Below are 27,993 nucleotides of genomic sequence, written 5' to 3'. Positions count from 1 at the left end.
CCCTCAAGACTTATGTTGATAATGTGATCGCTGTCCCGACGGATGCAGATCCACTGAAGAAGTACAAAGATGAGATGGCTAAGGCGAAGTGGATGATCCTGGATGGAGTCAAGGATCACGCGGTGTGCCACGTTTCTAGCAAAGGGACCTCTATGGAGATGTGGGATGCCTTGGCCACATTGTATCAGGGATCTTCCGAGTAGTGGAAGATGTACTTAGAGCAGAAGCTGAGATTTGCTCAGATGCAGAAGGGAGAATGTGTGGATCCGTTCCTCACGAAATTGAAGGAAACTTGTGATGAGCTGTCAGTTGTGGGACATACACCTCAGGATTCGGAGTCAGTGAGACTAGCTCTAAATTCCGTCTCGGATGAGTGGCAAATCTTTGTCCAGAGTATCCTGGGCAGAGCAGCATTGCCAAATTGGGACGAGATGTAGGCAGCTCTGAAACAAAGAAGAGTTGAGAGGAGACCTGCTCAAGGTCAAACTTGACAGGAGCAGTAGTAGAGTGGGTTGAAGCCCAAAGTAGAGGAGTATAATGCAACCCTTGCATTGAAGGGACAATAGGGGCAACAGAGACGAATGAAAGATGTCTCTATGGTGAAATGTTTTAGATGTGGTGAGATGGGCCACTATGCATCCCAGTGTCCCTTGAAGAAAAAGGACAAGGATGAGAAGCATGATCCTAAGATTGCAGCCGCAAATATTGAACAAGAGGAGGAGTTCGCCATGATAGCCAAGATACCTCTAGGAGGGAGGTGGGCTGATATAGAACTGTAGTTCGATAGAACTACAGATGGGCAGGATCCTTGAGGAGCCCACCTCTTGGATCATCACCTTGCTACGGGAGCCCATGATCAATAGTAGCGGGATAGTAGAGTTTCCAGTTGGTGCCATGGAGTGTTGATTCGACAGATGCAGTGTTTAGTAGAGCCAGAACATGAGCAGCGCAGAGCAAAGAGGCAGAAGTGCGAGGAGGCACAGTGCAGAGCTTCAACAGTGCAGGAGGCTTCAAAAGGCAGCGTGGGACTAGCAGCAGTTAGGATTTCAGCACTGAAGTGTATCCACTGGAAACTTATCCAATTTTGGGTGTTTTCAGTTGCTTCTCTCAGCGACTGAGTTGCAGTACGGATGCATTGTTAGCAGTGGCAGTGCTAGCAGCATAGTAGATGTAACATTTGAGAGGGAGCTGCAATACAGATGTAGCATTGGCAGTGGCAGTGTCAAAGGCAACAATATAGTACCAGCAGCAGCGCAGTAGTTGGTGGACAACATGTTAGACATCAACAACGCAGAGGGCGATGCTTCAGAGTTAGAGAAATATGCAATAGCAGTGTATTGCTAGAACACATTCCTCGCTAAGAGGGAGTGTTGATTTGGGGTAGCATCGGATGTGCTCTAATCCTCAAATTTTGCAGGGAGGCTTGGGCACATGTATTCCAAAGAACCTAGAAAGCGTTTTGGGAAATTTCACCCAAAAGTGATTTTATTAAAATAATTAATATTTTTAATGGGGTTTCTAAGTCTAAACTTAGGAAAATTAAAATATTAATGGGTATTAATCTAATCAAGGGTGAAACTTCTAGAAAAAGCCATGGATCAAGCCAAAACGATCTGAGCCTTTGGTTGTGTTTTAATCTAGGCTGTTGGTTGTCCAACAGGAAGATATAAGTAGGGGCTTGAGGGTCATTTGGAAAACACATAGAGAGATAGAGAAAATTGATTTTCTAAAGTGAGAAGTTCTCAGGAGGAAAAATCAATTGAGGAGATCTTTTGCAGTTGACGGGCAGGGATAGTAGCTTCTAGAGAGGGATTCTCAGCTGGAGATATATCAACAAAGAGAGATAATAAGTGATCCAGAAGCCTTGATGTAGAGGCTGATGCAGGGCCAGAAGGGCCACGCATAACCAACGCAGAGGGAGAGAGAGAAGTCCGAAATCTGCAGAGGAATTCGATTTTTAGAAGCTGGGAGTCGGGGTGTGTGACCGGGAGGCAGAAATTGAATTTCCTGTGCAATAGATCGACCAGCCAGAGAAGTGATGCAACACCTAGAGAGCTTGACGCTGGGCTGACGCAGACACTGCGCAGAGGCAGCCAGAAAAGCCGAGGGGCAGTCAGTTTGGGGATGGATCAGCCAGGATTTCTCAGTTATTGTGTGAGGTAAAACTCACAAAGCTTCTGCCAACAATTCTCTTTGTAACTGAATAACCCTGTGAGGTATTCAATGATGTAGTCATATTTTGCTACTGCTTAATAATAATAAACCCTCAGAGCTGCTGCACCCGTTTTACCAAATTGGGTTTTTTCGGGGACTTCTGTCCAAAAATAACTGTGTCCTACGTGTTTCTATTTTCCTTGCTCAATTTCTATGTTTTAGAATCATAATTAATTTGGTGTAGGCTGCTTCAATAATTTGCTTAGATATTTCATGAAGAAATCTGAAATAAGTTTGCAACATAATTTACAATCTAGGAGAAGTAGATTCTATTGGTTGCAGTAGGATTCTTGAGATCGTTTGATCTAGGAATTTTCACATTTAGAGAAACAAGGGTATCCAAATTGGGCATCGAAAGTCCAAAAACAATATTTCCAACAATCTCCATCTTGCAATATTTATCTTGGGCATCTGTAGTCTCCCCATGTTATTGACATCAATGACAACAATATTTCCAACACCTACTGGGTTTGAGGGATGTGCCATTGTTCCCTCAGATAGGTGATTTCTTTGGGATGTTTCTTTTGGACGGGGGATCGCTCATGGATATCTCCAAGCCATCCTCTGCATTGATATGGAATGGTCCTGATCTATTTCTCTATTCCTAGGACAGAGAGACTGTGTCTCAGTGCTACATTGGTGCAAGCATTCTATGGCATCTCACGACAAAAATTGCTTTGCTACCGGCACCACTGGCTGCTCTAGAATTACCACAATGGAAATGTGAGACTGCGAAAGGTGACCTAGACAGAACAAGACTGGGAAAATTGACCTAGGCAGAACAATGTCTTTTGATTAACTCAGTCAAAAGGTTTTTATCACATCTAGAGAAACCCACTAGGGGATTGTGGTACATCCATTGACCATATGTCCTAAGACTTCAATGCAGTATGGCTCCTCATATAATTAATACAGAAAATACCCTTTCATGAGGTTCGTAAGCATGTAACTCTCAAATGCAGGTTTCTCTAGCCCAAGTTCATATGGCTTCTTTTATTGACTTGCCCCAAGGAATACCCTATAAGGAATAACTTGTATAGCTTATCAACAGATGCAGCATTACTAATTTTGACTACTGAAAATATCATGACTATCTTCAGGGAAAGCATTGGAGTTGTGTGGAAATCCTTTGTTACAAACTTTTGGGCTGTCTTGGGAGCCACTATCTCCTTGACTCTCTGTGGTATTTACGTACAGGTTCCAAGGATTCATTTGAGAATTTTTAGTTTCCACGGGATAGAATTTGCCTGCGTAATAGGAATAGAAAATTTAAGTGGAAACATATTGCTAAAGCAATGAATGGTCCCAATTTTTTGTGTAGCAATCTTGTAACATGTAGTAATTCTCAGCGTTTTCTCAACTCTTTCCATTCTCCCTGTCTCTTTTAATAGTTTAGAAATTGACCAATGCAATTAGGATTTGCCTTAAAGCCTTTTGTCAATCACACATTTTTAATATCGAGTCATACTTTAAGAATAGATATGGTCTGACACATTTTTATTATTCATGTTCTACATGCTAATACTAAGTTTGTTAAATCGGTTGAAGTGCACTTTGATAGCCTGTTATGACTGCTATGGCATGATAAGTTAAATTTTGCTCTATAAAGCATCTCATCAGGAAATCAAACTTCTCATACTTTTTGAGAGTACAAGTTGTTGAAAATGCTCATTGTAGAGGATGTATGTATGTGAATTGGTTGAAACCATATGACACCAGGTTTAAAAGAACAATTGGCAAACAAAGTTTGCCTAAGGCATACAATTGTGAAAAAGGCTATCTTCTTATTACCAGTCAAGACAGTACTCAAGTGGCTGAAACACAGCAGATGATCTCTGAATGTGATATAATATTTGTTATAAGTGTAAAACACTGGTCTGTAGCAAGCAAGTGAAATGCACTTTGCTTAAGGCACTCCGTTCATATAGAGACCTTGGTTTCTTGCTGCTTTATAAATTATTGCTTATGACTTTTGAAATGATTGTAATAGCTGTTAAACAGACTCAAGTAAAGCTATGCAACCTTGATCTATTGCTTTGTACATGCCAGCTTGTTAGGCTGTTTCAGCTGTGGCATCATGCAAGATATGCATAAGGAACTGTAGTAACCTGTCAATGATCATCCCTGTTATGGCAAATGTTAGATACTCGACCTAAGTCAATATGAATCTATTTGGACGCTTCCATACCAGAAAATGCTTGATATATCTGTGTCTATATCTTTCTACTATAAGATGTTATGGTGTTGAAATTCACTATGGTGTATTGTGAAGGTAAATTCAATTCAAAGGTAAAGGGTTCAGAGATCTCTAATATATACACTTCAAAAATGCTTTTTAAATGTTATTTTCTTTTTTTTTATAGGTTCATCATGATGAGAATGAGCGGGAAGAAAACAGGACAAAGGAAAAACAGGCTTTTGCTGGAATTCTTTGTCATCTAATTTCACAGTGGGCAAAATGGTTGGGTAAGTGCCTTTAATAAGAGTTGATTGTGAATTAACCAAACTTCATTTTGTTTCGTAAATAGATGCACCACATTGTCTTGAGTTTAACTTGTAATGAATTGTATATGTTAACTACAGAATGTCAATCTGCCTCTTTCCTCCTGGTTTTGGCAAGTTTTCTTTTTTTCTTTTTAAGTGTTGTGTAAGGTTGATAATACAAGTAGTGCATCTGGTATTTCTTACAATCTATGTTACCAGGATTCAGGTACGGATCCGGATCCGGATCTGCTTGTTTTTTGAAAATCCAGGATCTGGATACGGCAAGGATACATCACGTACAAAAAAATAAATATTATAATATTTTTTAAATTTTAAAAAACACTTTAGAGTTCAAAAATCAAATACTCCATGAAACCATCAAACACTTTTAGAACTGAAACCATTAGATATATTATAAATATGTACACTAAAGCACTGAAATGATGCATCCTCCCTCAAGGCTCATACAAAGTAACAAAAATGATCATAATGTCATGAATGATAATAGTAAATACATTTACATATCCTCAAATGGATCTATATCTTCTGCATAATGCAACTCTACATCATGAATAGATGATGGGGGTCCTGGAATGTAGGAAGTTGCATCAGTGGGCTGGACTGGTGGTGGAACAATATCCTCAAGTAGGTTGAGGTGAGTCATGGCATTCAGTGTCAGGTTCAAGTTAGAGATCTGAGGCTCCACATCCCACATCCTGCTCAGACTTCTTTTATACTCTAGTTCAACACGTGATAGAAGATGGAGGTTGGAATGAACATACACAAGATCCTCAGCCTTTGTCTTTACCAGCCTGTTTCGCTTCACTAAATGGATGAAGCCATATGTACTCCAATTCCTCTCAGCTGATGAGGAACTAACAACCTGTGATAACACCTGGTGGCTAGAGGACAGAGATGAATGCTATCACCACCATGGAAGCCCCATCAAGTAATAGGATCAAGATGCCCTCGATCATCCATAGCTACTGGATCTGAAAAGCTACCAATAGACTGTACAAATCCTCCAAATTCTTGGCGGACTTCCATTGCAACTCCCATATCTCTATAAATTTTCCTCAAAGCTGTCTTGTATCCTTGTAACATTTCAGAATCCTTGTTTGGCGCTGTTCTACCAGGTAAATGAAGAATTTCAAACCCCACTCCGGTTATCAGTTTTCCTTATCACTCCATGCATTTAGTTTTACATCCAAGCATGATAAAGAATTCAAAAATCTGGAAATGACAATATTTTCTGAAAACACAAATTTAGAGATTTCACAATTGTTGAAATTGCAGAAATAAAACACAACAAAATTATGAGTGCTGAAATTGCAGAAATAAAACACAACAAAATTATGACAACTCCACACACAGAAAATAACACAGTGATTTTTGGTCAATGTGACCCTGGAAAAACCCCCAACAACTCTTGGGGAAAACCAGTTTGAGAGCTCTTCTTTATTTCTGAAAATGCTTTTATAGAAAAACTGAAATACACAGTAAAAATTCCAGCAACCACAAATTACAACTTATCTCGATTTTCGTGCTTGAACTCTGCCTCGAAAATCGTGCCAATCAGCGAACAACCAAAACATATTTTTTTCAGCAATAAAACAACATTAAATGTCGTATGGCCTCCCTCCAAAATTGTGCCCAGAACCTGATGTACAAACTGTACAGATTTCAGCAGTATGATTGCCTCGAAAATTGTGCCCAAATCCGCTTCGAAATTCGTGCCCTTGCTGCTGTCCCTCTTCTTCGATTTTTGTGCCTTTCTTCTATTGTACGCTTTTTCCTTGGGATGCGTGCCAATAAATGCTGCTGCCTAGATTCGCTGAAATGTCTTTTTGCTGCTCTCCTTCACTTCCTCACTGCTCAAAATTTTTCTCCTTGCTCTCTCTTCTCTTTCTCCCAAATGCTCATGAAAGAATGAATTGATCTTTTCTCTTTTCTTCTCCTTTTACTCTCTAAATGACCTTTTGGGTTACCCTAAGATCTAATGGCTGAGATTCATTTAGATTTAGGGATGAGAATAAATGTGCAGTTAATTCTCACTTTCTATTTTTTAACTCACCCACTTAAATAAAGACCCACTTAGCCTTTTATTTCCATAGTCACTTTTTCACTTTCTAATTGTTCATTGACTTTAATAAAGTCACCTTTAAATTAGAATGTAACTTTACCACTTCTAAAGTCACTTCTAAATTAAATTGACTTTAACACTTATAAAGTCGCTTTAGGAGAAAAGTACAAATAAATTTGGACACTTTTCCCTAGGCCAAAGATCAAAGCCTTAGGGAACCACTTGTCCTCTGGTACCCAAATTTTAACACTCCCTCTTACCACAGAATGTGTTCCTCACCACTCCCATCTTGCCTCTGAAGTAGACATGCTTGCCACGTGGTAAGGCTTTGGTGAAAATGTCTGCTACCTGCTCATTTGTGGAAATGTACTCAAGCTTGACAGCTCCCTTTTGGACATAGTCTCTAATGAAGTGATACTTGATCTCAATATGCTTTGACTTGTCATGAAAAACTGGATTCTCCATGAGTTTTATGCAACTCTGATTATCACAGTAAATTACTGAAGGTCTCAATGCCTGACCAAATATACCAAACAACATCTTGCGAAGCTATATGACCTCACAACTAGCCAAACTAGCAGCCATATACTCTGCCTCAGCTGAGCTGAATGCAACTGACTGTTGTTTTCGGCTAATCCACGACACAACCCAAAGCAGCACTGGAAGTACTCTTCCTATCTGAAGCACATCCTGCCCACAATTTGAATCTGTGTACCCTGCTAGTTTCACTCCATCACCCTGTCTATAATCCAGACCAAAATCCACAGTGCCCTGCAAGTAACGAAGAATGTGTTTTGAAGCCACCCACTGCACTCTCCTGGGCTCACACATGAACTGGCTCATAGTGTTAACTGCAAAAGATATATCTGGTTGAGTGTTGACCAAATACATCAATTTACCAATCAACTCTCTGTATAGAGTAGGATCCACCAACTCAGAATCCTAGAAAATAATGCATCAAGCCGATATCCTTCATCTCGAACTCTGAAGCAAGATCTCTCTTGCAACCCTCAATGAGTCTCTCTGCACTAGTGATGATCAAGTCATCAACATACAACACCTGAATGAGAGGCTCCTCACCCACCACAATGAAGCATAGGTTCGGATCAGCCTCACTCTTTGTGAAACCCAACTGTTGCAAGTATGTATCAATCCTCGAGTGCCAAGCTCTAGGAGCTTGCTTCAGGCCATAGAGTGCCTTTTTCAATCTGCATACATGGGACTCCTTCCCATGCACCTCAAAGCCTTGCGACTGCTCAATATAAACCCCCTCCTGAATGAAGCCATTGAGAAATGCGGTCTTCACATCCATTTGGTGGATCTTCCAACCCATCTCTGCTACAATCGATATAGTGGAGCGAATAGTTGTATATCGAGCTACAAGAGCAAAGGTCTCCTCATAGTCAACTCCCTCTACCTGTGAGTGTTGAAATTTGGTACCGGAGGACAGGTGGTTCCCTTAGGCTTTGATCTTTGGCCTAGGGAAAAGTGTCCAAAAGAATTTAATTTTTCTCCTAAAGTGACTTTATAATTTTATAAAGTTAAATCTAATTTAAAAGTGACTTTAAGTGATAAAGTTATTAAGTCTAATTTTAAAGTGACTTTTATAAAGTCAATGAAAAATTAGAAAGGAAAAGTGACTTTGGAAATAAATGACTAAGTGGGTCTTTATTAAAGTGGGGTGAATTAAAAAATAGAAAGTGAGATTTAAATGAGCATTTAATCTCAACCATTGATCTAAATCTATTTCAGCCATTGGATTTAGAGATCACCCAAAAGTCACTTGGATCACCCAAAAGTCACTTGGAGTTATATTAAAGGAGGAAAAGGAGGAAAAGGTCATTCATTCTTTCATGAGCAGATTGGGAGAAGGAGAGCAAGAGAGCAAGAGAGATTTCTGAGCAGGAAGGAGAAGGAGACAACAGCTTGGCACACATTCCAAGGCAGCAGTTGAGCAGATTTGTACAGCTGATTCAGCACATAGTGAAAGGCAGATTTTTGCACAAAAATCGAGGAGCAGTTTGCTGATTTTTCTGCACACAAAACGGAGGTCGTACAACATTTATTGCTGTCATGTTTGCTGTAATTTCCAGATTGCTGTGAGGCACGGGAAAGGAGATAAGTTGTAAATTTGCTTGCTGATTTTTTGCTGAATAATTCTCACTGTAAAAAGACAATTTTCAGAAATAAAGAAGAGCTCTCAAACTGGTTTTCCCCAAGAGTTGTAGGGGGTTTTTCCAGGGTCAAGTTGACCAAAAATATCAGTGTTTTAATGTGTTTTAATGGCTGTTTTTAATTGCTGATTTTTAATTCTGCAATTTCCAGCATTCTGAAAAATTTCCAGAATTTGTGTTTTCAGCAATATTTATTTTTTTCAGTCTGTTAAATGTATGGTTATGCAGTGTTCCACGGGGACTCGCCCCCCCCCCTAGGGGTCTAGTTTCCTCGCTCCCCCGCGCTCCGGGGACTTGGGGACGAGTAGGGGACGTTTCCCCACGCTCCCAAAATGCAGGAAACTCAGGGGGACGTGCCAGGGAAACGTTTCCCTTCCCTGATGGGTCGTTTCCAAAAAAGGGGGCGTGGGGGGACGTGAGGGAGCGTGGGGGGACGAGAGGGGGCGAGAGGGGGCGAGGGGGGACGAGAGGGGACGAGAGGGGGCGTGGGGGGTCGTTAATGAAATAAAAAGCATTTTTATTAAGCGTTAAGTGCGTATTTGCTCTTTAATCTTTAATTAAACTGTTAACAGCGTAATTAGCTTTAGGGTTTTGGAAAATGGCGGGAGAAATGGCGGTTTCATCTTATAAAAAAGGCAGGTTGGACCATGAACGACACACAGGTTTGCAAGTTCGAGTCTCTGTTTGCAAGTTCGAGTCCGATTTCTGAGTGTTAGCGTCCTGACTCCGTCACTCCTGTCTACGAGTTGAAGCAGCAGCGCTGCAGCTCCCATCGTGCGCGGTCGAGCAGCACCTCCAGCGGACTGCGTGTTGACGAATCCACTGCGTGTTAACGGGTTAGTAACATAACGATTCTCGGCGTAATTTTAAAATTTTTTAGTGACTGTTATCTAAATCTTCAGCGTGGTCGATTCTCGGCGTAATTTTTTAGTGTTTCTCTGGCATTTTCCAGCTTCACCTTTGAATCACCCGTCTTGGCCCAACGCCTTTCTTAATCACCTTATATTAATGGAGATAAGATATCTGAATATAGTAATATACCTGGGAATACCGAATACCTGTTCTGGATATCAGATATGTAATATACGGAAGCAATAGATATTAGAAATGGGCCTCTGGAAGGATAAACATTGAACAATTGTATTCTTGAAAGCATATTCTACCTGGCAAAGGCTTTCCTTTCAGAAGTTCCTCTACAATGGAGGTTATTGATATTATAATTTATTTTCCAGCGCTAGCTAAATAGTAAATACATATATACAATGTGATAGTTTCTGCTATATTATTAGTTTCCACTTCTAGGCCCCATGCGAATTCGTTAATGACAAACCAAACCCAACCTTACCTTGATATAGCCTATAGGGATATCATGATTCATTACAATGAGGCTTCTATTAAATCACAAAATATACTTAGTCAACTAACAACGGAACATTTACAACATAGATTCAGGTTAAAATGATCCTCTGTTTAGATCAAGATGCATGCAATGATGCACACCGAAAGCATAATTACTTTTACAGTTTACTAGCATGGTTAGAACTTAGAATTGATGACCACTTCAGGCTGTGTACACTGTATTTTTTGTTGAGGATGCAATTTATATATATTTCTTAGAAAACACAGTCATTGTATTAAGTTTTAACTGTACCAATGAAAATTTAATTTTTATTTAACACACATTAAAGCAGATCTAACCGAAAGGAGGTCTTAACTGTACCAATGAAAATTTAATTTTTATTTAACACAAATTAAAGCAGATCTAAACGAAGAGATGATTGCATTCAAGGGAGCAGTAGCCACACTGGTAGCCAAGCCACCTTGTCATCTTGAATGATTACTATTAGTGATTAATCATTACTATTGCCAGCCCAACAGTAACCATATTAAAAACTTAAAAAGACCACATCAGGGCTGTTACCTGTACAGTGTACAGTGGTACACCTTCACCTAGACAGATGTTTAAATTTTAAAATTAACAGCATAGTTGTGGTTTTGCCATTTGGCATTAATAATTTAATTGTTTTAAGAATCTTGATCTTCTGATCTTGGTTTTTTGTTTATACAGAATTCTGAGATTCTCATTCTGGAGTGGATACCCTATTTTAAATGAATTCTGGAGTGGATACTCCAAGGACCAAAATCTGTTTAACGAACCATTGATTACCTGAACCTCCATAATTTCTGTGAATTTTCAGGTGCAGTAGTAATCCATAATTTAAGTTTCTGTGAAGTTTTCTTGTGAATTAAAAAAAAAATCAGTGTTCAAACTTCAAAACTTGAAAACTGCAATGTGTGTGGCATGTGTTGTGGCTGTAGTGTTTCTAATTTTTTTTTATTTTTTTTTTTCATTTCAGGTTGCAACCTACAGGCTGCAACATACATTTTGACTTGTCATTCAACTTGCAACTTACAAAGTTACAAGTTACAACTATGAGTCAAAGTCAAACTTCTTCTGAAAACACTAACAGTGACAGTAGCTACCACGGTAGTGAGCCACACGATGCAGAAGAAGAAGTTGAAAGTGGTCACAGGGGGGCAAGATACCAGAATAGGCATGGTGTAGATTCTGGAGGCCCGCCAAGAGAGTTGGAAAAATTTGCAAAGGGGACATTTAATCCTCTAAAACCACTTCTAATCTATGCAACTAGACTGCCGAAAAAGAATCCAAAAGTTGGTGGTGGCTCACGTGATTGGGTCTGCAATATTTGTGGACATCACTTTGTTGGCAGCTATACCAGGGTGAAGCAACACATTTTGGCTATTACAGGTAAAGGAGTGAATATGTGTCCCTCAAAGAACCTGGATTCAGCTCTGAGAGAGCAACTTTGGAGGCTAGAAAGGGCATCCACTGGAAAAGGATTGTTCTCTGGTAGACATATTCATCCATCTAGTGCTTCATCAAAAAAGACAAAGGTTTCCACTGGTGCATCTCGTTCTTCTGCAATGGGTGGTACTGGTACAGTGTCTGGGATGTACAACATTCTAGATCGAGATGACACAGATGATGCAATTGGCAAATTTCTTTTTGCTAATGGGATTCCCTTCCATGTTGTTCGTTCTCCTTATTACAAGGAAATGGTCCAAGCAATTGCAAAAATAGGGCCTTCATATGTACCACCTGGAGAACATAAACTACGAACAACAATTTTGGATAGACAAGTGTCCAAAATTAATGTACAGAAAGAGAGAATGAGACAAACATGGTTGAGGTTTGGTTGCTCTATTGTTATGGATGGATGGACTGACATCCGAAAACGCCCACTAATCAACATCATAGTGACATCTTCAGAGGGCCCATTCTTTCTTAAAGCTGTTGACTGTTCTGGAAAGCGCAAGGATGCATCTTTCCAATTTGAGATTCTTCGAGAAGCTATAGAGGATGTTGGGCCTGATTGTGTGGTGCAGGTTGTGACAGATGCAGCAGCAGTTTGTAGATCAGCTGGGTTATTGATTCAAAACAAGTATCAACACATTTTTTGGACTCCTTGTTGTGTGCATGCACTCAATAATGCACTGAAGGACATTGGCAAGATTCAGTGGATATCAGACTTGGTGTCAGCGGCAAGAGAAGTGCAGATGTTTATCTGCAACCACCACACCTCCTTGGCTATGTACAGGGCTCACACGAGGAAGGAATTCCTCAAGCCCACTGATACTAGATATGCTAGCTATTTTCTGTTATTGGAGAGGATGATAGAGGTACAAGCACCTCTACAATCCTTGGTTGTGAGTTCAGAGTGGGGAAGGTGGTCAGAATCAAAGACAGAAACCGGGAAGAAGGTCAGGCTTCAGGTGTTGGACAATGATTGGTGGGCAGATTGTTCTTATTTGGTGTCATTCGTAGGCCCTATTGTGGAGGTCATTCGTTACACAGATTCAGATGCTCCTAGTCTTGGAGAAATTTATGAGACCTTTGATAGCATGTTGGGTCGTGTGAAGGTAGCCATTCAGCAGAGGGAGCCCTCATTAGAGTTCTATACTTCCCAGATTCGACCCATCATTCAGCGTAGGTGGGATCGCATGAACACACCTTTGCACATGGCAGCATATGCATTAAACCCAAAATGGTATGTTGAGAGACCTGGGAGGGTGCCTCCTATTGATGATCCAGAGGTAAAGAAAGGCTTCCTAGATGCAATTGCAAAGATGTACAGTGAGGAGCAGGGGTCAAAATTTCGAAGACAGTTTGTTCAGTTTGCATCTCTTAGTGGGCCCTTCAACACACGTGGTGCTCGAGCAGATCGCATAGATCTAGCCCAAGATGACCCAATTGGTTGGTGGAGGATGCATGGGGATGATGCTCCAGAGCTCAAAGATCTAGCCATGCGTTTGTTGTCTCAGATTGCTAGTTCCTCTGCAGCAGAGAGGAATTGGTCCACATATAGCTTCATCCACTCTATCAAGAGGAACAGGCTTACCTCTAAAAGAGCGGAGAAGTTAGTTGCTGTGCATAGTGCCCTACGTCTTGAGCATAGGAAGACACCTGAGTATTTGAAGGGACCAGCAACACGATGGGATGTTGATCCAGAGGATGATGCACAGGTAGATATGGAGGAGAGACTTGATGAGAGACAGATGGGGTTGGTTGGTGTGCCACTTAGCATGTTTGAGAATGCTAGTGATTCAGATTCAGATGGTGATATGGTTGATACTGATTTATTCATGCAGCAGCTGGATGCAGAGACTAGCGGGGCATTACCTTGAGGCTTGAGCATTACCTTGAGGCATATTTTGCATTATGCTTGTTTATCTTTTGATATGTTGATGTTCTCAGTTCTTATCATTTGTGTTATCAGTTATTCAGATTATCAGTCTATAAAATTTTGACTCTTGATGTATCAGACTTGTCACTTGACTTTAAAAGTTTAATCTTTTCTAATTCTATAAAATTTGGACTCTTGATGTATGATGTATCAAACTTTACTTTTATAATTTTAAATTTTTATGTTAATATTAAATACTCAATTTTTATGTTAATATTAAATACTCAATTTTTATGTTAGTGGACTCAATTAATAAATTATATTTTATATTTATAAATTTTTAAGACCCTGACGCTCCCCCACGTTTCCTAAAAAATGGTAGGGAGCTTTTGCTTAAGCCGCTCCCGCGCCCCCTCGCTCCCTCGCCCCCTCGTCCCGGAACCTTGGTGGAACATTGTGGTTATGGGAATGGGCATTTAACTACATGGGAGAAATAAGGAGAAACTGAAAACCGGGGTGGGAAAACAGAAATTTCTACATGGTATCAGAGCTTGAGTGCTGAAGGGCAGTTTGGGACAGCAAAAGGAAAAATTACAGTTGCTGATTTTTCACTCAGAAAATTCCAGCAAGCTGATTTTTTCATAAACAGCAGTTTTATCTTTACTACAGCAGTGCTATTTTTCAGTTTTAGGACAGCAGGATGTCATTGGGATTGAGGGTGGAGGATAGGCTGGATGGGCATATAAATTACAGCGTTTGGAAGGAGAGAATGCAGAGTATCTTTGAGGAGGCAGAAGTCTGGGATATCATGGTGCATACCGCACAGAACCCTGTTGTTGTGCCCACTGATGTTACTCAGTTGGCTGAGTATAAAAAGAAGAACAATAAGGGTAAGAGGCTGATTCTAGACGGAATCAAAGACCATTGCATTCCTCATGTGAGAGGAAAGAGCAATGCCCATGAGATGTGGACAGCATTGTCCAATCTCTACCAGAGTACCAATGAGAACCGGAAGATGGTCCTGAAGGAGAAGCTGAAGAACATTAAGATGGGTGATGATAGTGCAGCTGGATATCTCACAAAGATTACCAATGTGAGAGATGAGTTGGCAGCGATTGGAGAGGCCATTCCATCCACTGAGTTGGTGCGTATTGCAGTGAATGGCCTCCCTCGTTCATGGTTGAACTTTGCTGATGGGGTTTGTGCACGTGAGACCCTTCCCACATGGGAGAGGTTTTGGGATGATTGCATTCAGACAGAGATCAGGAAAGGACAGCTTGGGGCAGCCAAGCCAGTTGAGCAGGATGAGGATGTAGCACTGGTGGCAGGAGGCAAGAAAGGCAAAGGGAAGAAGCAGGCTTCCACAAGCAGTGGTGGGGGCAAAGGCAAAGGTAAAGGTAAACCGGGGAACACACAGAAGGACTATTCCAAGGTGAAGTGTTGGAATTGTCAAAAGATGGGACACTATGCAGTTGTGTGTCCGGAGAACAAGAAGAAGAAGGGAAAGAACCAGGACGTGGCAGCTTCAGCTGAGATTGAGGACTTTGCAGGTCGTTTTGACCGAGAGTTGGCGTTCACTACATGTGAGTCCTCTAGTGCAGGATCACCTGCCACACAGGTTCAGAGGGAGCATGCTTTTCCCTCGATTAGCGGAGCATCTACAGGTATTTGGTATGTGGACAGTGGGGCTTCACGTCACATGACAGGAGTCCGTGAGTACTTCTCAGAGCTTTCAGAGAGTGGCACTGATATTGAGGTAGTACTCGGTGATGACAAAGTTGTTAGAGCAGTCGGGGTGGGGACAGTGACATTTCAGAGGGAGTCCAAACCTCCCTTGAAGGTGTCAGAGGTTCTTTATGTGCCAGGGATGAGGAAGAACCTCATATCCGTCTTAGCTTTGGAGGACAGAGGATATGAGGTACTGTTCAGGGGAGGACAGGTGTTGATGTATCCCAGGGACGCTCCAGCTGATTCAGCTAAAGTGATAGGTGTACGCCATGCAAAGGTGTACAAGTTTGCATTCCAGCCCCTTTTGGCATTGAGCAGTAGTACCGACAGCAGAGCTAGCAGTTCTGAGCTGTGTGAGATTTGGCACCGCAGGATGGGACACATGTATCATGGAGCCTTGAGGACATTGCGGGAGATCACTACAGGTGTGCCAGATTTCAGTACTGATCACTTTGATACTTGCAGAGGTTGTGTGATGGGCAAGTTTGCCAAATCCCCTTTTCCCAGCAGTGACAGCAGAGCGACGGGGATACTTGATTTGATTCATTCCGATGTGAGCGGTCGGATGTCTCATGTTTCCTTGAGTGGATATGAGTACTATGTGTTATTCATTGATGATCACTCCAGGAGGACCTGGATTTATTTTTTGAAGACCAAGAGTGAGGTCTTCAAGCGGTTTCAGGAGTTCAGAGCTCTTGTGGAGACTCAGACAGGTCGAAAGATCAAGTCCTTGAGGTCGGACAATGGAGGAGAGTACACCCTTGGAGAGTTTGTTGACTATTGTGCGGAGGCAGGCATTAGGAGGGAGTTTACTGTTCCTTACAATCCCCGGCAGAACGGAGTTGCAGAGAGGAAGAACAGATCCATCATAGGGGCTGCCAAAGCCATGATACATGATCAGGGGTTGCCATTGTTCTTGTGGGCAGAGGCCTGCAACACAGCTGTTTACTTGCAGAACAGGAGTCCGCATCGTGCCTTGGGGCACATGACTCCTGAGGAGGCTTTCTCTGGGAAGAAACCTGATCTTGGTCATCTTCATATCTTTGGATGCATTACATACTCCTATATACCCAAGGAGGAGAGGACCAAACTAGAGCCCACCGCAGAGAAGGGTATCTTTGTGGGCTACAGTGAGACCTCAAAGGCCTTTCGGATTTACATTCCTGCACAAAGGAGAGTTGTTGTCAGACGGGATGTGAAGTTCGAGGAGGACAAGGCCTTTAGGAGGTCACGGGAGTTAGAGTATCTGGATCAGCCAGACCCTCAGCAGCAGTTGAGTCAGTCGCAAGGATCCAGTGGGCAGGGATCAGGAGGATCCGGAGGTACATCTATGAGGATGTCAGGTCCATCAGTGAGCAGTGGCTCGCCGAGCCAGAGGGGTGGTGCTCCGGGCAGCATGCAGAGCAGTTCACTAAGGAGTCCACTGATGGACAGTTCACACGGTACCTCAGCTTCTACAAGTTCAGGTGCAGGCAGGAGGACATCAGACAGACAGTCAGGAGTTCAGGCTACTGATGGTGATGAGGAGGAGGAGTTTCATTCTCCTATGGGAGAAGCATGCTCAGGGAAGAGGAAGCCCAAGTGGCTTCAGGACACCTTGAGAGATGCCACATCTGTTGCTGAGCCGAAGAGGCCGGTCAGAGAGAGTAGACCACCTGAGAGGTTCTGTAGCTATATGGCGATGGTTACCAACATCCTTGACTCTGAGCCTTCTAGCTATGAGGAGGCAGCTAGCCAGCAGGTCTGGAGAGAGGCCATGCAGGAGGAGTATTCTTCTATCATGAAGAATGATGTTTGGGAGGTGGTGCCGAGGCCTGAGGGCAAATCCGTGGTTACTTCCAGATGGCTTTACAAGGTAAAGCATGCGGCAGATGGCAGCATTGAGAAATTCAAAGCGAGGTTTGTGGCTAGAGGGTTCTCCCAGGTAGAGGGAGTTGATTATGAGGAGACCTTCGCTCCCGTGGCTCGATATACTTCGATCCGCTCCATTATATCGATAGCAGCAGAGATGGGTTGGAAGATCCACCAGATGGATGTGAAGACCGCATTTCTCAATGGCTTCATACAGGAGGAGGTGTACATTGAGCAGCCACAGGGCTTTGAGGTGCATGGGAAGGAGTCTCATGTGTGCAGATTGAAGAAGGCCCTTTATGGCCTGAAGCAAGCTCCCAGAGCTTGGTACTCCAGGATAGATGCATACTTGCAGGGGATGGGTTTCACAAAGAGTGAGGCAGATCCGAACCTTTACTTTATTGTGATTGGTGAGGAGCCTCTCATTCTGGTGCTGTATGTGGATGACTTGATCATTACAGGTGCAGAGAGACTCATAGAGCACTGCAAGAGAGATCTTGCGGCGGAGTTTGAGATGAAGGACATCGGCTTGATGCATTACTTTTTGGGTTTGGAGGTGTGGCAGGAGGAGGGGCATTTCTTCCTGGGGCAGGGGAAGTATATTGTGGACATCCTTAGCAGATTCCACATGGAGGATTGTAGACCCATGTCGACACCGATGATCACCAACTGGAAGGTTCACTGGGTGGCTGCAAAACACATTTTGCGGTACTTGCAGGGGACAGTGGATTATGGTCTGGACTACAGGCAGGGAGATGGAGTGAGATTGGCAGGATACACTGATTCTGATTGGGCAGGTTGTGCTTCTGATAGGAAGAGCACTTCAGGGTGTTGTTTTGGGTTGGGTTCAGCAGTAGTGTCATGGTTCAGCCGGAAGCAGCAGTCAGTAGCACTGAGTTCAGCGGAAGCAGAGTATATGGCAGTCAGTCTAGCTAGTTGTGAGGCCATCTGGCTTCGCAAGATGTTGTTTGGTTTATTTGGTCAGCCGTTGAGACCTTCAGTGATTTACTGTGATAATCAGAGTTGCATTAAACTCACGGAGAATCCAGTATTTCATGACAGGTCAAAGCATATCGGGATCAGATATCATTTCATCAGAGACTATGTTCAGAAGGGAGCTGTGAAGCTTGAGTATATTTCCACTGATGAGCAGGTTGCAGATATCCTTACCAAAGCCTTACCACGGGGCAAGCATGTCTACTTCAGAGACAAGATGGGTGTGGTGAGGAACACCTTCCTCGGTAAGAGGGAGTGTTGAAATTTGGTACCGGAGGACAGGTGGTTCCCTTAGGCTTTGATCTTTGGCCTAGGGAAAAGTGTCCAAAAGAATTTAATTTTTCTCCTAAAGTGACTTTATAATTTTATAAAGTTAAATCTAATTTAAAAGTGACTTTAAGTGATAAAGTTATTAAGTCTAATTTTAAAGTGACTTTTATAAAGTCAATGAAAAATTAGAAAGGAAAAGTGACTTTGGAAATAAATGACTAAGTGGGTCTTTATTAAAGTGGGGTGAATTAAAAAATAGAAAGTGAGATTTAAATGAGCATTTAATCTCAACCATTGATCTAAATCTATTTCAGCCATTGGATTTAGAGATCACTCAAAAGTCACTTGGATCACCCAAAAGTCACTTGGAGTTATATTAAAGGAGGAAAAGGTCATTCATTCTTTCATGAGCAGATTGGGAGAAGGAGAGCAAGAGAGCAAGAGAGATTTCTGAGCAGGAAGGAGAAGGAGACAACAGCTTGGCACACATTCCAAGGCAGCAGTTGAGCAGATTTGTACAGGTGATTCAGCACATAGTGAAAGGCAGATTTTTGCACAAAAATCGAGGAGCAGTTTGCTGATTTTTCTGCACACAAAACGGAGGTCGTACAGCATTTATTGCTGTCCTGTTTGCTGTAATTTCCAGATTGCTGTGAGGCACGGGAAAGGAGATAAGTTGTAAATTTGCTTGCTGATTTTTTGCTGAATAATTCTCACTGTAAAAAGACAATTTTCAGAAATAAAGAAGAGCTCTCAAACTGGTTTTCCCCAAGAGTTGTAGGGGGTTTTTCCAGGGTCAAGTTGACAAAAAATATCAGTGTTTTAATGTGTTTTAATGGCTGATTTTTAATTCTGCAATTTCCAACATTCTGAAAAATTTCCAGAATTTGTGTTTTCAGCAATATTTATTTTTTTCAGTCTGTTAAATGTATGGTTATGGGAATGGGCATTTAACTACATGGGAGAAATAAAGAGAAACTGAAAACCGGGGTGGGAAAACAGAAATTTCTACAATGAGAACCCTCTCGTCACAAATCGAGCCTTGAACTTCTCGATGCTGCCATCTGCAGCATGCTTTATCTTGTAGAGCCATATGGAAGTAACAACTGATTTACCTTCAGGCCTCGACACTACCTCCCAAACATTGTTCTTCATAATAGAAGAATACTCCTCCATCATGGCCTCTCTCCAGACCTACGGGCTGGCTGCCACCTCATAACTAGAAGGCTCGAAGTCAACAATGCTTTTTACCAATGCCATGTAACTACAAAACCGCTCAGGTGGTTTACTCTCTCTAACCTGTATCTTTGGCCCAGCAACTGATGTGGCCTCGCGCAAGGTATCTTGAAGCCACTTGGGCTTCCTCTTCCCTGAGCATACTTCTCCCACCGGAGTGAAAGAATCCTCATCATCATCAGAAGCCTAAACTCTTGAAGGCTTGCCAACTGAACTCATGCCTGAATCTGAGCCTGTAGATGCTGAAGTACCGTGTGAACTGTCCATTAGTGGACTACCCTGTGAACTGCTCTGCGGATTGCCTTGCATGATGCCTGAAGAACCACCCACTTGACTCTGAGAGCCACTGCACACTGATGGACCTGACTCTGTAATCGATGTACGTTCTGATCCATGACCACTAGATCCCTGTGACTGACTCAACTGCTCCTGAGGGTCTGGTGACTCGGGATACTCTAACTCCTGTGACCTCTTGAAAGTTCTCTCCTCCTTGAACTTCACATCCCGCCTGACAACCACTTTCCTTTGCGCAGGAATATAAATCTGATAAGCTTTCGAGGTCTTGCTATAACCCACAAAGATGCCCTTGTCTGCACTGGGCTCTAGCTTGGTCATGTTCTCCTTGGGGACATAGGAAAATGTAAGGCACCCAAAGATATGAAAGTTCCCAACATTAGGCTTCTTCCCAGAAAAAGCCTCCTCCGGAGTCACATTTCCCAAGGCACAATGTGGACTCCTGTTCTGCAAGTACCTAGTAGTGTTGCAAGCCTCTGCCCACAAAAATAAAGGTAACCTCTGATCATGAAGCATGGCTTTGGCAGCCCCTACAATGGATCTATTCTTCCTCTCTGCAACCCCATTCTGCTAGGGGTTGTAAGGAACTGTGAACTCCATCCTAATGCCGCCTTAGCACAAAAATCAACAAACTCACCAAGGGTATACTCCCCTCCATTGTTCGACCTGTGGACCTTGATCTTCCTACCTGTTTGGGTCTCCACAAGAGCTTTGAACTCTTGAAACCACTTGAAGACCTCACTCTTGCTCTTCAAGAAATAAATCCAGGTCTTCCTGGAGTGGTCATCAATGAATAAAACATAGTACTCATAGCCACTCGAGGATACATGAGTCATCCGACCACTCACATCGGTATGAATCAAGTCAAGGATCCTGGTCACTCTGTTGTCACTGCTGGGAAAAGGGGATCTGGCAAACTTCCCCATAGTACATCCTCTGCATACATCAAGGTGATCAGAACTGAAATCTGGCACACCAGTGGTGATCTCCCGCAATGTACTTAAGGCCCGATGATACATGTGCCTCATCCTGTAGTGCCAAATCTCACACAACTCTAAACTGCTAGATCTACTGTCAGTCCTGTCTCCATTGTTGCTACTCAATGCCATTAGGGGCTGGAATGAGAACTTGTACACCTTGGCATGTCGCACACCAATCACTCTAGCTGAAGAAGTTGGAGTTCCCCTAGGATATATAAGCCCCTGCTCTTTGCTGAGAAACACATCATACCCTCTGTCCTCAAGTGCTGAGGCAGATATCAGGTTCTTCTTCATTCCGAGCACATATAGAACATCTGACACTTTCAAGGGTGGTTTGGGTCCCCTATCAAATGTCAATGCCCCCACACCGACTGCTCTAACCATGCTGTCATCACCAAGTACTACCTCCATATCAGTATCATCCTCTGAAAGCTCTGAGAAGTACTCTCTCACTCCTGTCAAGCGCCACTTTCAACATACCAAATGCTAGAAGATGCCCTGCTTGTAACGAGGAGTGCACACTCCCTCTGAACTTGTATGGTAGGTGATCCTGCACTAGTGGCCTCACAAGCTATGAACCCAAACTCCCGATCAAAGCTCTTTGAAAAGCTCTCTATCTCTGTAGAAGTTGCCATGGGTTTATCTCTCTCTTTCTTTTTCTTCTTCTCCGAACACACAACATCATAGTGTCCCAACTTTTGACAATTCCAACATCTGACTTTGGAATAGTTTTTCTCTTTGTTTTGTTGCTTGCCTTTACCTTTGCCTTTGCCTCCATTGTTGGAAGCTTGCTTCTTTGCTCTGCCCTTCTTGCCTCTTGCTAACAATGCCACATTGTCATTCTCCTCCAACTGTTTGGCTGCCCCAAGATGGTTCTTTCTGATCTCATTCTGAATGCAATCATCCCACAACCTCTCCCAGTCGGGAAGGTTTTTCTGCGCAACAATGCCATCCACAAAATTCTCCCAAGTCTTGGGAAGACCATTCAAAGCAATCCTCACCAACTCAGTGGGTGCAATGATCTCACCTATGGCTGCCAACTCATCTCTCACTAAAGTGATCTTTGTGAGGTATGCTGTAGCATTGTCAGTCTTAAACATTTTAATGGCCTTCAGTTTCTCCTTTAAGACCATTTTTCTGTTTTATTTGAGCTCTGGTAAAGACTGGTCAAGGTTGTCCACATCTCATGTGCATAAGTCTTTCTTCTCACATGAGGAATGACATGATCTTTGATTCCTTCCAAAATCAATCTTTTTGCCTAAGCATTCTTTTTGTTAAACTCTGCCAACTGTACAGGGTCAGCAGGTACTGCCACTGGGTTCCGTGTGGTATTTACCATAATGCCCCAGAGTTCTGCTTCCTCAAAGATGCTCTGGATTCTCTCCTTCCATGCACTGTTATTGTTCTGCCCATCCAACCTGTCTTTAACTCTCAAACCCAAAGACATGTTTCACTGTCTTACCAAACGTTTTCAAATCTGTGGTAAAGGTTTCTGTTTTCTGTGTAAAATCAACTTGATGTAATTTTCACTTTGCTGTCCCAAACTGCACTTTACATCCAACCAAGTTCTGATACCATGAAGAATTTCAACCCTCACTCTGGTTATCAGTTTTCCTTATCACTCCATGCATCTAGTTTTATATCCAAGCATGATAAAAAATTCTAAAATCTGGAAATGACAATATTTTCTGAAAACACAAATTTAGAGATTTCACAACTGCTGAAATTGCAGAAATAAAACACAACAAAATTATGACAGCGACACACATAAAATAACACAGTGAGTTTTGGTCAATGTGACCTTGGAAAAACCCTCTACAACTCTTGGGGAAAACCAGTTTGAGAGTTCTTCTTTATTTCTGAAAATGCTTTTACAGAGAAACTGAAATACACAGTAAAAATTTTAGCAACCACAAATTACAACTTATCTCGATTTTTGAGCTTGAACTCCGCCTCGAAAATCGTGCCAATCAACAAACAGCCAAAACATAATTTTTTCAGTAATAAAACAACATTAAAAGTTGTACAGTCTGCCTCGAAAATTGTGCCCGAAACTTGCTTTACGGACTGTACGGATTTCAACGTTACGACTGTCTCGAAATTCATGCCCTTGCTACTGTCTCTCTTCCTCGATTTTTGTGCCTTTCTCCTACTGTACGGTTTTTCTTTGGGATGCGTTCCAATAAATGTTGCTGCCCAGATTTGCTAAAATGTCTTCTTGTTGCTCTCCTTCACTTCTTCATTGTTAAAATTTTTTCTTCTTGCTCTCTCTTCTCTTTTTCACAAATGTTCATGAAAGAATGAATTGATTTTTTCTCATCTTCTCCTTTTACTTTCTAAATGACCTTTTGGGTTACCCTAAGATCTAATGGTTGAGATTCATTTAGATTTACGGATGAGAATAAATGTGCATTTGATTCTCATTTTCTATTTTTTGACTCACCCACTTAAATAAAGACCCACTTAGCCTTTTATTTCCATAGTCACTTTTTCACTTTCTAATTCTTCATTGACTTTAATAAAGTCACTTTTAAATTAGAATGTAACTTTGCCACTTATAAAGTCACTTTTAAATTAAATTGACTTTACCACTTTTAAACTCACTTTAGGAGAAAAGTACAAATAAATTTGGACACTTTTCCCTAGGCCAAAGATCAAAGCCTTAGGGAACCACTTGTCCTCTGGTACCCAAATTTTAACAGTAAAGACAATATTTTGGAATAACAGTATTTAAGGTGCAATGCATATGCCAAAAGGTGTAATGGTGTGGTCATTTTGTTCCACCTTTCTGTAACTATGTCCTTCACTAAATAATAGAATCTTCATAAGGGTCATTTTCACTTGCCCTGATAATTTCCCTTATCCTCTCCAACATATTATCAATGTTTTCATAAACTTCCCTCAAACAAGGTGTATCTGTATCAATTGCCCTGATCAAGGTCAAGATTGGTTCAGTGAACCGTAGAAAGTATTGGACCTTGTCCCACTATGCATCATCAAGAATGATGGACTTGATTTTTTGCTCTCTATCAGAAGTGGAAGTCTTTCATGATTCCCAAAGAGGGTCAATGACCATTGCTTGTAATGCCCTTCTCACCTCCACAAACCTCTTTATGACAAGAGTGTGGGAGGCAAAATGAGCTTTAACAACCTACAAGTTTCAAAATAACAAAAAGTCAAATCTCAAATGAGAAATCATATACAAATTTCTAGTTAAAATTAAGAATTTCCAATACAAATTTGAAATAATATTGATTAAAAAAATCGTACCTTAAATAGCTTCAACTTTGCAAAACCTCGATATATGGCCTGGGACATTGAATGATTGGTTATGAACGTTTGGATTTCTTTTGCTTCTACATATATTTCATTAATCCATTCAATTTCATCAATCTTGGCAAGCATAAAGTTCAATGAATGTATTGCACATGGAGTGCAAAAGATGTGATCATATCGACCCTCCACAATCAAACCTGCAAATTTACAAACCTGTGAGTTGTCCATAATGACTTGGACAACATTATGTGGCCCCACACTTTCTATTGCATCAGTAAGAATTGTGGATATGAAAGATGCATCTTTCTCTATTCCACTGCAATCAACGACCTTCAAAAACATTTCCCCTTGGGGCCATACTGCAACAACATTAGTTAATGGATGGTTTCTTTGGTCTCTCCATCCATCATAAATGATGGACACACCTGTTTCTGCCCATGTATCCCGAATTGCTTGTAGTTGTCTATCCACAAATTGGCTCTTTGATTCCCACAAAGTAGTGTGGACCTTTTCATATCCAAAGCTTTTGTACCCTTTTGGCGGTTCATTAACAACTTTAATCATTTGTTGCCAATAAGGGGAACACACCAAATTGAATGCTAGCCCATTTGCATAGATGCAACGAGCTACATGTTCATCGGCTATGTCTCTACCCTGATTATTGAAAATTGCTTCAAGAGGGTCTAGAGTGGGCCTTTTATTAGTAGTGGCAGCAACAGACCTAGATGGAAATGGAGGCTTAGTTGTAGAGCTTTGCACAGGGTGTTTTCCCTTAGCAAGCTTCCTATCAGCAACTTCTTGCAAAGATGCATAGAATTTCATTTTTCCAGGACTCATCTTTTGGCCTAGTGCATACTTGCACCCCCGTGTTAGTTTGACCAGTAAGATGGGCCTTCGCTGTAGTATATAAGCCATTTTTGATATCTTGGCATTCATTGCACTTCCATTTAAATGAACCACCTCCGAGATTTTTTCCAATAATCTCTACATACTGCCATAAAGGAGATTTTGGGTTTGTTTTGATGATGGTCTATAGGTTACCTTACTGCATATAAAATTCAAATTATAATATATTATCAATACACTTCATCTAATACACAAAACATTCTCTGCATTTATGATGAAAAACCACAATGTATTTGTCACTGTTGGGAATGTCTAATAGGAGTCCAAATTGATACATTGATACTTAATAAAAAGAGTGTGATACTTAATAAGAATAGGAGTTTCACATAGGGTTTGATACTTAATAAAAATAGGGTTAGCCAAGGTTTAGACAAGGGTTTATACATAACATTTAATTACAAATTTAATTACATAACATTGTCAATATACTTAAATGTTCATAAATTTAAATGATGGACTTTGGTAAATTTAAATGTTGAAAATATATATATATATATATATATATATATATATATGTATTTGTAAATACTAAATAAATAAAATATGCATAATACCATTTCAAAAGTTTGTTATGTCTCCATAATAGATATACACACATGACACTATTAAATCGACCATCGACCATTTTAAATTTTATGATTAATAAAGAACTATGTTAATGAAGAACTATGTAAAATCTTTAGGCTTTAACAATTGTCGAGTGGCAATGTATAGGCTTTAAGCAATAGAGACAAGTTCAAAGGAACACTGCCGGCAGAGACGGACTCAAAGAATACTGCTGCAAAGAAATACCGCTGATAGAGACAGACTCAAGTCTCAAAGGAATACCGATGGACTATTTTTTTAATGCATTGGCAAAGAATTTTTGAAGGAATACCGTGACAGTGAGCCAGAGGTTAACGAGGGCACCCAACGACAACAAACTATTTCGTATCCGACACACAATATGATAATACGAAAGGGTTATAACTTATATGGTGTACCTTGAGGCTTGGTCCGAACGCCGATCTGTTGAGCAACGAGCAGTGAATAACTTCGAATAACGCACAACGAATAACAAATAATGAATAATGCACAACGCTGAATAGATTTCGACAGTTGAGCCATCAACGAATAACGCCAAATAACGCACAACGCCGAAAAATGCAGAACTGTAATGACCCACTACCAGCACAAACAAAATGTGAATAATTAGCATGCATACAATGCATGCATATGATAACTACATATGCATATGTTGCCTGCACTGCACTAGTAGTATTAAATTATGAAGAAATTCCAAATATAGGATAAAAGATGTAATTGTTGAAGATATTAAATAAATATCTAACTTGCAAAACATATTGGAGTATGTATTTGAGTATGAGTCGTCATTCATAATAGGTAACCATAGAACATTATCCAAAAGTTCTAAATTAAATTATAAAAGTTTAAAGGGAGTTATATTGTTCCATTAGAGTAGTAAGAGGATTGTATTCTGTCATGCCAAACCTGTTCAACAGATCTCCAATGTGCTTCTTTTGGGAAAGGAATATGGACTTCGGATTTGAGTTACTTCAATACCAAGATAGTAATGAACATAGCCCAAATCAGTGATTTCAAAACCTTTCTTCAATTCCTTCTTTATGGATGCAATGTAACTTTCATTGTTCCCTGTCATCAAAAGATCATCTACATATACCACAAGATATACAACTGTTTTACCAACTTTCTTGACAAATAAAGTTGCATCATCAAGATCATAATGTTTGAAATTGAGTTTCAAAAGATGCTCAGTTAGTTTTTCATACCAGGCTTGCGGTGCTTGTTTGAGGCCATACAAGGATTTCACAAGTTTGCATACTTTATGTTCATGTCCTTTCACAGCAAATCCTTTAGGCTGGGACATAAAAACATTCTCTTTTAGATCTCCATTCAAGAAGGCAGTTTTTACATCCATTTGATGGACTTTCCAACCGTTCTAAGCTGCCAGGGCAAAGAGTGTGCGGATGGTAGCCCATTTTGCTGTGGGGGCAAAAGTCTCCTCATAATCGACCCCTTCCTTCTGTGCAAAACTTTTTGTCACAAGCCTGACTTTGTGCTTGTCAAGTGAGCCATCAGCTTTATACTTGTTCTTGTAGACCCACTTGCAACCAATTGGTTTGGTTCCTAATTGACTCCTTTTGCATCGCTTCTTTCCATTCATCATGAGAAGCAACTTCTTTGAAGGAAGTTGGTTAGAAATCTATAGAAAAATTCAATTCACAATCATAAGAAACATCCATATCAACAGGTAAATCAGAGTCATCTACATCACCTCCATTTTGCTGGTTTGAATTTCTAGTCCCTCTCTTTCCAACCTCATCAAGATGAACACTTTCAAGTGTCTTTGTCAGCCACTTTGGGAGACCTTTCTTAGATGGTTCAGGCTGTTGAGTTGATTGAGTTGGGACTGAATCAAGATTGAGTCTCCTAATTCTATCAATCACATCACTTAAAGCATCATCCATTGTTGCAGTTTCATGCGGGGGAGAGAGTGCTTCAGAAGAAGATTCCACAGGTTGATCTAGTATGGAATCTGATTATTAAATTCTTGAAATGAATTTGCATTTGCGAATCTATCCAAGCGATCAAGTTGCCGCTCAACAACATTGTCAGTTTTGGATGATTCAAGAAAGATTACATCTCTAGATACAACAAACTTCTTATTAACTTCATCATAGAGACAATATGCTTTGGAGGTGTTTGAATCAATGTTGCACAAAGCGCGATCGGGATTTAATCGGCGCCGGGAAAAAAGCGGAAAAAATAGACAA

General features: G+C 41.1%; 1 protein-coding gene across 7 annotated transcripts in view; it reads left to right on the top strand.

Moving 5' to 3' along the window:
* Positions 1-27,993, top strand: part of LOC149267391 (uncharacterized) — a 423,973-nt gene that overhangs the window by 57,692 nt on the left and 338,288 nt on the right. For all 7 annotated transcript variants that reach the window (XM_089432487.1, XM_089432472.1, XM_089432448.1 and 4 more), the window contains one exon: positions 4,578-4,680. In XM_089432487.1, the coding sequence (XP_089288613.1) occupies positions 4,578-4,680 (103 nt within the window). The remainder of the gene's footprint in view (positions 1-4,577; positions 4,681-27,993) is intronic.

Source organism: Pinus tabuliformis, chromosome 6 (genome assembly GCF_031772625.1).
Source record: "Pinus tabuliformis cultivar Carrire ecotype Pingquan chromosome 6, CPIR1, whole genome shotgun sequence".
NCBI classification, from domain to species: Eukaryota; Viridiplantae; Streptophyta; class Pinopsida; order Pinales; family Pinaceae; genus Pinus; species Pinus tabuliformis.
Note: the sequence above shows the minus strand (reverse complement) of the source record. Positions and strands in the feature narration are given on the sequence as shown.